A 12,658-nucleotide genomic window follows, 5' to 3' on the forward strand; every position below is an offset into this window, starting at 1 on the left:
CCGATGTCAGCACCACTGTGCTGATCATGACTTGCCTTTCCATCAGCCTTTTCATAGCGCGGACACCACCATGAAAAGGTTGTTGGAAAGGCAGAGACGGGGCCACAGGAGGGCCCCTGCACCACCCGGGTTAATGTCGTAGGCAGTGCAGAGGCACCCTGTCAGAACAGTCTGAATGCACATTGCCTGCAATATCAACCGTGCGCATTCCAACTGTGCTGTTGGCGTAGACAGTGCGACGGCCTTAGCTCGCCCTTAGAATCGAAGCCAGTGTTGTATCACTGTCTCCGCCGTCCAGCCCGGCTGGAACATTATAAGACACCGTGGGGAAGCCACTGGCTTAGTTGCATCCTCCCCACTGCCGTATTGGCGCTCCGGCAGACGGACCACCAAAGTCGCAATCAGGCCCATTATTTTTACGTGGCAATATTGATTTGTGTATAATATGCTATCACTAGTGAGACCACTATCATTTTGCAGCCTTTGCTCATTAATTATGCTGAAAATGTGTACTAAAAAACATGGTTCTAGGGGTGAGCCAGAAGACTTGGCTGTTCCTCCTAGGACTATGACTGATTTGATAGAGATTTTCCTAACCTTTAGGGACTTAACTGTTTATTTTGTCTAATTTTCTGTTATTGTGTTGTTCTTGTCTTGGTACTTAAAATGATTCTGGTTTCTGATTATGTATTTCTGTAACTGTGTTCATGACATTTAACCATTATTATGTACTGCTTATTTTGAGATTTTATAATGACTTTTCCCTGATTTAGAATTCAGTTATTGATTTGTCTGAGTTATATTTTACTCTGCTAGATTTGTTGGGCCTAATGTTGAGAAGGGTGGTGTACCTCATCGCAAGATCAGGCCTCTGCAGGAGCTGAGTTGTCTTAGGTACATTTTGGGGTGATCAAAATATTGGGGTGTGTTTGAATATTGATTTTCGACACCCACACAACATAGGGCTAATGGCAAGATAGTCATTAGGTGAGGTTTTGACAGTGTATATTGGGTATAGTGAACGTTCATGTTAACTGCAGCAACTTTATATAAAATTTAGTAGTGTGTATTTATTTCCACAGGTGCATCATTGGGGACGACCACTATTGGCTGCATGTCTTGCTGCTAATGGGTATTTAATGCAGTTTGCTCCACGCACGAGTCTGTTCATGCACATGTGCTCCAAACAGGATGAATTGCGAACGCTGTGCACTGGCACCCGATCCAGTATTAACTCTGTATTCCCTGTCAGTTCCTCTGAAGGCAAAGGATATCCAAAGCAGAGAAAAAGTCTCCAGGAATGTGACAATCACCTCCTGTCAGGAAGTGAACAAAGCCTAGTACTAGATGAAGCAGTAGCATCATTCTTTTCCCTGGGATTTAGTAATGTTCAGGTCACACAGCTCTTGGTTCTAAGTCAAGCTGGTGGTGTTGGATTTGAACAGAGTCTGACTATTGTCTCTGAGCTACTCCTGTTGGGACTGAATCCTGGCACAGTATTGAAAATGCTACAGAAGAGTCCAGATGTGCAGAGGGTGCCTGTGAAGCAACTGAAGGATCGGGCAGAGAACCTAAGGAGGCTTGGACTTGGAGAAGGTACTGTAATGTAGAGGCTCAAGAAGAGTGTGTGCATGGTGAAACATGGGATAGTTGGTATTTTAGCTTTTACCTTAATGGCTGGCATTGCAAACATTGTTGGTGTTTTCCCAGAATCCATTCCTGGCAAGCTAACGTGCTGTTGTCAGGGGAAGCACAGTACTGTTGTCATGCATGCTGAAAAATATCCTTTTATCAGCCTTGCATCAAAGCAAAGTAATTGTTCTTCCATTATTTGCATTCACACCTGCTGCTGGCAAGAATACTTCCAGTGGCATTTTTTGTCCTTGGTTCTTGCTCCTGCTATCCTTTTTACATTTCCAGACAAACCAGTGAATATTCATCTAACTTTACCTAGCACGTGGAAGATCCATCCAGTCTTTCATTTCTCCCAACTAAAACCGTATGACCCGGATCATTTCATATAGAAATTCTTATTTCCCCACCCATCGAGGTACAGGGTCACCTGGAAATTAAGATGCAAATTATGTGTGACTCCCATTTCTTTTAAGGATATCTTCAGTTCCTAGTAGATAATAGGCATATTCTCCTGGTAAAAGATCTTGGGTGGTAGCTCCTTATGTTATTTTGTGACACTTTTCACACCTTCCCTTTCAACTGGGTGCTGTGGGGAGCAAATACACTGTTATACTTGTCTGTCACCATTGCGCACATTGGAGATAGCTAAGACAGCCTAGAAGTTGCTGTTTAGAAAAACACATTTTTCTGTGCAGTGCAAACTTACTTAACAGTGTTATGTGATATATGGAGCGTTTTTTCTTTCTTGTTTTACCAGCTGCTCGATGGAGAACAACTCCTGTGTTTGTGCTCATGAGACAGGGGAGGCCAGGATGGTGACTTGCAAGCCTGGCAGGGAGAATGCTGTGGTTTCAACACCACACTTTGGGTGTCGCTGGAAGGTCACAAAAGAATCTGCTTGTGCACCTCTTGTTGTGTTCGAGGTTCCTTCACCTATGATTTAAAATATGGGACTTGTTTTTTAAATACTACCTAGGCATCCATAAGTTTTAATTGCATGCTTACTTTACAGGACTTCGTCATGTATTCACTAACCATGTGACAAGAACTTTGTTTCTCCTATTTAAGAAGCCTGAGACTGTTGTGCTATATTCTGCAACGGTTCACTGCCCAATGATCATCTTTATGGACCAAGGATCTAAATCTATAGGAAAAATAAAACAAATATTCAATATTGTAAGGAAGGGAGGGATAAGTGGAAGCCAAGGTGGGAAGTTATGTTCTTACCTTGAAGAACCATGTAGAAAGCGCCTGGTAAAATGTATAAGCCAATAGCATCCAACCAGATTGATAAAATGTAATGCTCTGCAGGAGTTGGGATGTGAATAGGTATTAAATAGTTTAAATGGAGATGCGTCAAGGTAAGGCTTACCCACCTATGCACAGTGGAGTCAGCAGATGATGAAATTTCAGGGCACCGTTGGATTGGGATCACAATTAGGCCTGGGCACTCCTGAAAAAAGTGGCCCACATTCCCGTATCGTGCCCCTTCAGTAAACACCACTTGGTTAGTCTCAGTGGACTCAGTTTTAGAGACATGTTGGGTAATATCGAGAGGATGTGGTGTTTAAATCCAGAGCTGCTGATTTTGGAACTAGGGAACTGGGTTTTAGCCTCTGCATAGGTTCAAAATCATGTGATTCTGTACAGATCAGGTAATCTCTCCTGGCCTAAAATGCAAAAATGAATGTGTTGTTGTGTACTGTAACTGGTGCTCATATAAAGTGCTCCAATACCTTTGGGTCAAGTTTGGGCTGTACACAACTGAATAAAAAAGGTAAGTATTTTAAATCCTATAGATCCAGCAATACTGGTGAAAACTTGGGACACTGTATGGCCAAGCGGATGAGATTAAATAAAAAGGCCTGGGGCCACAGTATCTGATCAGGGTAGGTCTGCCACCTGGCTGTTTTTCCCAGTATGACTGGTACTTTAATATTCTGGCCAGCACCAAAATGTAGAAAATCACCCAAAGCCGACATTTTTTCCTCTGATCAGTGTGCACTTTAAACTGTAAGGTAAGGCAAAAGTACTTTAAAGCTACCTTATTGATCCGTGATTGATAGTTAAATTAAACAAAGGCAGAAAAGTCACATTAAAAAGGAATACAAACTTTATTATTATTATATAGAGTCCTCTTCAAGTACCACTCTTCTACCTTTGCAGGACCCTAAAACGTGCACAAATGGGCATTTATTTAAAATTCTTAATGCTTTTTTTGGTAGTTTTATAAAGGGTGAACTCGGCCCAAGAGCATTGGAGTGATTCACATGAGCACAAGTTCCTCTACACAAGATCAGGTTCACTTTTATTTTGGGGCTCGGGGATTAAGTGATGTGCCGAAAATCACAGGATGTTGAGCCAAACCTAGTTCCCCATTTGCAAAGCTGGTAGCTCTACCCCTAATGCCACATCATATCTATTTTTTGTTCCATCTGCCTATGCAAGTGCACACAAATGTATACCCACCCTTCACCAAGGACTGAAAGACATTGGGGCCAATGTGACAACGCCTTCAACCAGCGAAGCCAAGGCCCCTTCTCTTACTCAGCCCACCATAGCCAAAAGGGGGAATGGGGGCTTAGGTAAAGATGGGCCACAAAATCACCTGGCACTCCAGCAAAGGCCCTTGCCCACTCATAAACACCCTTGTCCAATATGGCCTGAATGTAATGGCCCGGCCGAAGGGGGTGTGGTGGCGAGGTCATTTCAAGGGAAATAAACTGCTTCTGGGCCAGGCCGGGCCAGCAAGGGGCCCGAGGTGAGAATGGCCTAAGGGTCAGAGCAACACCTGACCTCCAGCAAGGCCCATTCTCAGGCTCACCCCTCTTCCCCACCCAGCATAGCCTGAAGTGCGTTGGCCTGGCAGGGGAGGAATGAAGCAATAGACAATGCTGCTGGGCCAGCCACAGAAAAGAGTAGGGGTCTGAGGTGAAAATTGCCCAAGGGCCTCAATACCTGCCATCCCAGCCTCAGTTTCACAGAATGGCAAGGGAGGGGACACTGTTTCTAGAATCTGAGTAGGCGTGCTGGGGCCAAGCCGAAGTCTGTGACAGCCAGCACAATTCTGGCCTAGCAACACCCTGCAAGTCCCAGCTCTCTGACAGTCTGCCTGTCCATGATGCTGACTTAGGTCTAAAATAAAACAGGCAGCAGGAGTCCATTAGGCACCGGCCTGATGCCCGACTGCCTGTCTTCCCAATCCGACCCTGGGCATATAATGCCAGAAATTATCAGGCTGGAAAGCAGCAGGCTGAGTGAAGGTTCTCTCACAGGGATGAACCATGCAGGGGCTTCTCGAGGAGCCTAGCGTGTGACAGTGTGTTTAAGCCCATTTCCACATTTGTGAATCCAGGAAAAAACAGGTGCCTCTAAGCTTAATAAAAAGGAGGCTGGTGTCTGGCTGTCAGAAAAAGACTAGGGCCTACTGTCATGACCATGTCAGTATTACGTACGGCGCCAGTACCAGTAACAACAGTACAACAGGCATTGGCAAAGCCAATAGGTCTCACCTATGCAAAAGCTGTTGGCTTTGGCTATGTGTTTTGTCATGTTGTACACCAGTGTGGCAGAGAGTGTCTTAGAGTGGAGTGAGGTGGAATAGGGTAAACTGGACTGTGGTAGTGGGGTGAATTGGATTGGATTGGGGTATAGTGGGGTGGATTGAGTGGAGTAGGATCAATCGGTTTGGGGTGAATTGGATTGGACTGGGGTGGATTGAAGTGTGGTGTGGTGGATGGGGTTGAGGTGATTAAATTGGATTGGGCTGGTTGGTTTGGGTTGAACTGATAGGGGTTGGGTGGATTGGAGTGGGGTGGATTAGATTGGACTGGAGTTGTGTGGAGGGGGTGGGGTGGATTGGGGTGGGCTGGATGGATTTGAGCTGGGCGTGCTGAATGGATTCTAGTGTGGTGGACTGAACTGGAATGGGGTGGGGTAGACTGGGATAGAATTAGTGGTTTGGAGTAAAGTATGGTGGATTGGAGTGAGTGGAGTAGATTGGGGTGTATTGGACTGAAATGTGGAGTGGATTGGATTGGGGTATGGTGGGCTGCAGTGGGATGGATTAGAGTGCATTGGATTGGAATGGGGTGGATTGGATTTGAGTGGGGTGATTTAGATTGGTGTGGGGTGAGTTGATTGGAGGAGTGTGCTGGATTGAAGTGGTGTAGATAAAGGTGGTTTGGATTGGGGTGGATTAAAGTAGATTGTATTAATTTGGGTGGATTGGATTGAAGTGAGGTGGAGTTGGCAGTGGTGGACTTGATTGGAGTGAGTTGAACTGGATTGGAGTAGGGTGGATTGGGGTGGGGTGGATTGGATTGGAGAAGGGTAGGGTGGATTGGATTGGACTGGACTGAGGTGTATTGGATTGGGGTGAGGTGTATTGGATTGGAGTGGGGTATTTTGAACTGGGCTGGATTGGGGTGGATTGGATTGGTGTGTGGTGGATTGGATTGTGGTTAATTGGGATGGAGGGGCTGGATTGGACTAAAGTGAGTGGGGTTGGAGTGGGGCAGATTGTTATTGATTGGAATGGTTGTTTGGGATTGGAGTGTGGCAGAATGGAGTGGAGCAGATTGTTTTGGATCGGAGTAGGGCAGATTGGAGTAGACCAAATTGAGTACAGCAGACTGGAGTAGGGCAGATTGTTTTGTATTGGAGTGGGGAAGATTAAGGAGGGGTGTATTGGAGTAGGACAGATTGTTTTGGTTTGGAGGGGGCAGGCTGGAGTGGGGTAGATGATATTAGGGTGGATTGGAGTGAGGTGGATTGGTTGGAGTGGATTGGATTGAAATGTGATAGGGTGGATTGGATTGTGGTGTGGTGGGCTGCAGTGGTGTGTATTGGAGTGCATTGGAGTGGGGTATTTTGGAATGGGATGGTTTGGATTGGTGTGGGGTGGTTTGTGGTCGATTGGAGTGGGGTGAATTGGGATGGAGTGGATTGGATTGGGGTGAGTTGGAATGGGGCAGATTGTTTTGAATTGGTGTGGGTTGTTTGGGATTGGAGCAGGGCAGGTTGTTTTGGATTAAAGTGGGGCAGAGTAGAGTGGGACAGAATGGAGTGATGCAGATTGAAATGGGTTGGAGTGGGGCAGGTTGTTTTGGATTCAAGTGTGGCAGATTGGAGTGGAGTAGATTGTTTTGGATTAGAGTAGGGCATATTGGAGTGGGACAGATTGGATTGGAGTGGGGCAGGCTGGAGTGGAGCAGATTGTATTAGGGTGGAGGGGAGTTGGGCGGATTGGATGGGATTGGGGTGGATTTGATTGAAATGTGGAAGGGTGGATTAGATTGGATTGGGGTGTGGTGGGCTGCAGTAAAATGGATTGGATTGGGGTGAGTTGGATTGGAGTCGGGCAGATTGTTTCGGATTGGAGTATGTTGTTTGGGATTGGGGTTTGGCAGGTTGTTTTGGAATAAAATGGTGCAGATTGGAGTGGGGCAGAATGGAGTGGGGCAGTTTGAAATGGATTGGAGTGGGTCAGGTTGTTTTAGATGGAAGTGTGGCAGGTTGGAGTGGAGCAGATTGTTTTGGATTGGAGTAGGGCAGATTGACTAGGACAGATAGTTTTGGATTGCAGTGGAGCAGATTGGAGTGGGACAGATTGATTTGGATCGGAGGGGGCGGATTGGGGTACGGTGGATAGGATTGGAATGGGGCGTATTGTTTTGGATTGGATAGGAGTGGGGCGGATTGGAGTAGGACAGATTGTTTTGGATTGAAGTGGGTTGGAGTGGGGCAGACTGCAGTGGGGAAGATTGTTTTGCATTGAAGTGGGAAGGATTCAATTGGGGCAGATGGTTATGGGGTAGATTTTGGGAGTAAAGTGGGGAAGACTGGAGTGAGGTGGACCGTAGTTGGGCAAATTGCGTTGGATTGGAGTGGGGCAGATTGTTTTGGATTGAAGTGAGGCAGATTGTTTTGGACTGGGGCAGATTGGAGCTGGGCAGATTGTTTTGAGTGGTGCAGATTAGTTTGGGGGTGAGTTGGAGTGGCTCGGATTGCGATGAGTGGTTTGGATTACAGTGGGGTAGATTGGTATGGGGTGAATTGGGTTGTAGTGCACAATTACATGTTAAAGCATTATTTCAGAAATTACACATAATAAAGAAACAATGTTGCTTTACATTATGTCAAACAAGTTAATTGTCATCTTTTGAGAAGAGTGCCTACAAGCAAAAACAAGAGAAAACATGAGTGGAAAGTGAGAAAAGACGACTTGGCAAAATAAAAGAAAGTTAGTTTAAAAACAAAAATCTTTGCAATTGTATTTGTTCTGCTGGGCAGGGGTTTTGCCAGTCACAACCTTTCTGGTTACAAGGCAGTAGAAGTTGAAAAGAACAAAAAAGTACCTCAATAACGCCTGGAGCAGCAGCGGACAGGCACTAATTAAGTTCAATCAATCAGTGATTGGTTCCTGCTCCACACAGAGGTTCGGAAGTGATGCCAGGCTTGCCTTGATGAATTACGAAGCTGTAAAGAAGAGTGCCACATGAACAAACAAATGGTAAACGACCGGTGGGCTCCGAGCCTTTTACTGGACACAACAGTGTCGTAAGCAAGGCTCATGCGCTAGCACATGTACTAGCAGGCTCAACCCTAAAAATGGACAAACCGGAGTAATATCAAAATGTACATTCCACTCACTTAGCAGGAAAAATCATTGCCTCCCCAAGACAGAGGTAGACCGTTTATATCATTTTTTTCGCTAGATTCTGCATCTATTTCTGTTTTTGCCTAGGAGAGGTTTTTTTTATGTCTTTAGGCTATTTCATTCGACCTGTGGATATTCTTGGCGACACTTGTAAGGACACGTAGAGCCGCAACTGAGTGTGCCCAGCCTTTCAGTAATGTTCTGTGTTTATTCCTTCTTCACACCCATGACAAGACCACTAATTCTAATGCTCTTGTTTTAGTGTTATGCATATTTTAGAGGTTTTACATAGGGCAGACCAGAGTCTTTGGGTGACGGTTGTTTACCTGTTCTAGTTATTTTCCCCATGCTTAGTGCTACATAATTTTTTTAAAACATTAATTCTTCTGTCAGCTTTGGGAACAAGAAGTGTCTATCCAGGTTTTGTACTGGATAGTACTTTTAATGTTTCAAATAAACAGGATAAAAATAGTGTTTGATAATTGGTTTTATTCATGTGATTCTGAATTGACAATAATGCATTTTTTGCCTGCATGAGGGGGTGGAGGAAGAATGTGCGAGGTGCCATTTTGAATGCGGATCTGTTCACTAAGTATCCCTAAAAGCGAGCATTGCACACATAGTTGGACTGGGACAGAAAATAGACTCAGACACCAAAATGAAAGTGGCCCCTATTAATGAATTCTAAAGCTAAAAAGGTGGCCCATGTTTACAAATTAAGGCAGTTTTGAACGTGTAAAGACACCGGAAAAGTGTTTTTCAAGGTATGGAAGAATGCATGTTTTTGAGCTTGCTGCAAGTAATGCTTATTTAAATATAAGGGAAATCAATAGTAAAAAAACAGCCCAGCAGACCATAAACCCGGCCCAAAAGTAGCAAAACATTGGTCCATACACTGACTTGTCAGACCAGCCCTTTGTGTACTGGCCGATTGCCCTCTAGACCAGGCCGACATTGATTGCAGACCGTGAAATAGTGGGCCCCTTCTATTCTCTCTCCAGTGTAAGGGATCTCAAATGTGAACAAATTCTGATTACACATTACATCCTAAAATAGCTGCTGCCCTTAGGTTGTGACATTTTGTCTCGTGCAGTGGCTAAACCACGTGCCCTTAAAAAAAATCAAATTAAAGGAACACAAATGATATTGTTATCCAAAATAATCGTCGATTACTTGCCATGTTACCACTATAAGTTATTCTGTGGCATAGCTTTCTTGCTAGATAAAGGACGCCATATCACAGAAAGTGGTACGGAGGTTTCATCCGAGGGTGCTCTTCTGGGTTGACATAAGGCATTCCAGCTCTTCCTGGGAATAATGAATAAACAAAATATTCACTAATTATATGAAAGACTGTTTTTTCTTTTTTCAGTGTTTATTACGTTTTCCATAAAATATTCTCCTGATTCAGAATAAGTGCTGGTAGAAGTATGAAGAGAAAATAGAGTAATAACATGAATACATCAGAAACAAGCGGAGAGTCTGATCATTCAGTACTTGTACTCAGTCACACATTTTATCACTCAGTTCACTGTACTAGCACAATGTTGATGGGAAGTTTAGTCGAGATATTAGGCTGCTTCAGGTAATGCAACCACTTTTAGATTCGACAGGGGAACCTCCAAAATGTTGGAAGAATTGGTTTCACGGTTTTCAGGCTTACCTTGGTGCTATTGACGCGACCAGTTTCAAGCCTGAAAGTAAAGAATTTTAGTTTAGAAGATTGTGCAATTTACAACATCCAGCCTAAAATGTTACATGCTGGAATTACAACAAAGTAGGTCACTTTGTTAAAGTTTGTCAGGGTCAGAAGAAACATAGGGATAAAGTGATCAGTGTCGTTTTAGATATCAGGGAAGATGGGGTTTCCACAGGTGACACTGCTGATTGTGTTGATTCTTATATTGAAGTATTGGTTGGGGCTAGAACATTAAGCTGGTTGGTGGATTCTGGTGCCAGAATAACTATGATTAGTGATAACCTGTTTCATGAGAAGTTGCCGGGTAGGGTTTCGGCCCCCAGATGTCGCCCCTGTATTGGACAAGGGAAGGAGAATTAAATTATCTGGATTTTTTTAAAGGAAACCTTTTTTTCTTTAAAGGCCTTTTTTTCAGGCCTCAACAAATCGTCTCGCTATGGGGAGTCAGATTTTATCAGGGCGAGCTATATTTAGGGCCTGCTCACCCCTTCTGGCAAGCTGCCAAACAGGAGTTCTTTTCACTCACTCTGAAGGAGCATTAAAGATGTCTTTAAATCTTGTTTTTATCTTGTCACGTATTCTGTTTTCAGAGTCCGAGGTCAAAAGTCAATTTACATCTACAGTTACCTTTCTTTCTCTGACTACAGGGTTCACGGATTTTGTAAAGTGAATTGTGACAAACGTGCTGTACAAAAAGTGTGAAATAAAAGGCTGTAGGATGTCATTTTTTCTTCTTACATTTAAATAGCTAAAACATGAACTGTACAAACATTTGAAAGTAAGTTTCAGTAGTTATGAAAGACCATATTTTGTAATTCTGTGTGATGAAAAAAATGTCAATAGTATAAAAAGAAATCAGAGCAATTTACTTGGTGATGTGGAAATGATAAATGTGTTTACTAAAACCCGATTTTCACAGATTATTGTTTGTAAAAAAAAAAAAAGTAAAACTGCATGTTAGTGGGAACGTTTTTAACAATTTCAATAGAAAATGACCGTGCACTACCACTTCATGATGCATTCCTGCCTCCGCTCTGATGGCAACTAAGGGGCACGTCAGGGGTCATGTATACCCCATACATGGGCTAGATTCTTATTATGCATGGAGTAAACATTTAGGCCCTCCTGAGGGGAGTGGTCTAGGTATTTTCCAACCAGGTGAGGTGGGAAAGTATTGTAGTGTCCCAGGTAGGTCCCAGTATAGTGGGATGGGTGAGGGATCCCATGTCCATTATCCGAGGAGAGGGAATGGGGTTGGCCTGAGGCCAGGGGTGCCCGAGATCCAGTCCCAGGTCCTGGAGGGTTCCATGAGGGAACGCCAGGAGGGGAGCCTAGCCTGTGCCGTAGGGCCATCTACTGAGGGAAACCCCACAGTGTCAGGAGAATTTGGGGGGGCAGCTGTAGCCAGGTTCCCACCAGTTCTGGTGTCTGGCAGTACCACTCCTAGAGAGTGGGTGCAGAAGTCCAGACAGAGGGTTGAGAGAGGGTGCGGACCCCAGTGGAGAACCTGGAGGGTCAGGGGTTAACTCTGTCAGAGCACCCCAGGAATGACCTTGGTGAGACCATTTCTGGGTTGGGGAAATCCAGACTCTGCCAGATGGGCAGAGGTCAGGAGACCTGCACCAACCAGACTCTAGTGTGGCCCTTGGGGAAGGTGTTTCCCTTGTGGATAGGTGTGCCCCCCAGGAAGTCCTGGTGCGCCAGGCGATGGTTCAACTGCAGGGTCGTGGCTCTGGGTTGGATGGTCAGGTTCAGCGGGTAAACTCTGACCTGATGGGGAGTCGGTGTGCTCCCCAGGAAGTCCTGGGTTGCCAGGCAGTGGTCCAGTCTGAGGGTACAGACCTTAGACTGGAGGATCAGGTGCAGGAGTTAAACCCTGACCTGAAGGTGGGGGGTGGGGGGGGGGCTTTGCCCAATCACCCCCCTTGGTGTGACTTCAAGGGGTACTCTCCATGGTGGGGGGTGCAGAACACCCCTGACCCCAGTTCAATCTAAGGGTACAGACCCTGGATTGAAAGGCCAGGTTCAGGGTGTCCCCTCTGACCTCGAGGGAGGGGCTACTGCTAACAGTGTCCCTACCGTGTAGTCTTCTGAGGATGCCACTCCTAGTTGGGGGTGCAGCATCCCAGAAGGGGGGCAGGGGGAGGGAAGCCTCGCCCCTGGCCCTGACCAACCTGAAGGTAAAGACCCCAGGTTGGAGCACCAGTTGCAGGTTAACATCCCTGCACTTGTGGGAGAATTGTGCAGGACTGCTTCTACAAGCACCCTGACAAATTCTGGACTCTGGGGTTGCCGCTCCTAGGGGGAGGGTATAGAGCCCCAGAGGGGATGACCAGGGTCAGGCTGTCATCCCTGACCTGGTGGAAGGGAGAGTGGTCACAGGGTGCCAGGCACCCGGGGCTAACCCACCTCCCCCCCCCCCACTCTTCACAGTGGTTGGAGAGCCTTGAAAGGCCTTGGGCCTGGCTTTCATCCCTGACAGCTGTCAATGGCCACTGTGGCTTGCTGTCCTGGTGGACAGAGTTGCCCCTAGGTGGGGGGTTTGGGAGGGTGGCGAGGAGTCATACCCTGGGGGTGGAGTGGGCAACACCACTTTGTTGGCCCTGGTGGTACTATCTAGCCCCTGGGATACATCCGTGAGCAAAGTAAGGTTAGGTGCTGTA

General features: G+C 45.7%; 1 protein-coding gene across 2 annotated transcripts in view; it reads left to right on the plus strand.

Moving 5' to 3' along the window:
* MTERF4 (mitochondrial transcription termination factor 4) overlaps positions 1-12,658 on the plus strand; it is a 233,187-nt gene that overhangs the window by 155,164 nt on the left and 65,365 nt on the right. For both annotated transcript variants that reach the window (XM_069213661.1, XM_069213660.1), the window contains one exon: positions 1,083-1,596. In XM_069213661.1, coding sequence (XP_069069762.1) covers positions 1,140-1,596 — 457 coding nt within the window. In that variant the 5' untranslated portion in view covers positions 1,083-1,139. The remainder of the gene's footprint in view (positions 1-1,082; positions 1,597-12,658) is intronic.

Source organism: Pleurodeles waltl, chromosome 11 (assembly GCF_031143425.1).
Source record: "Pleurodeles waltl isolate 20211129_DDA chromosome 11, aPleWal1.hap1.20221129, whole genome shotgun sequence".
Classification (NCBI taxonomy): domain Eukaryota; kingdom Metazoa; phylum Chordata; class Amphibia; order Caudata; family Salamandridae; genus Pleurodeles; species Pleurodeles waltl.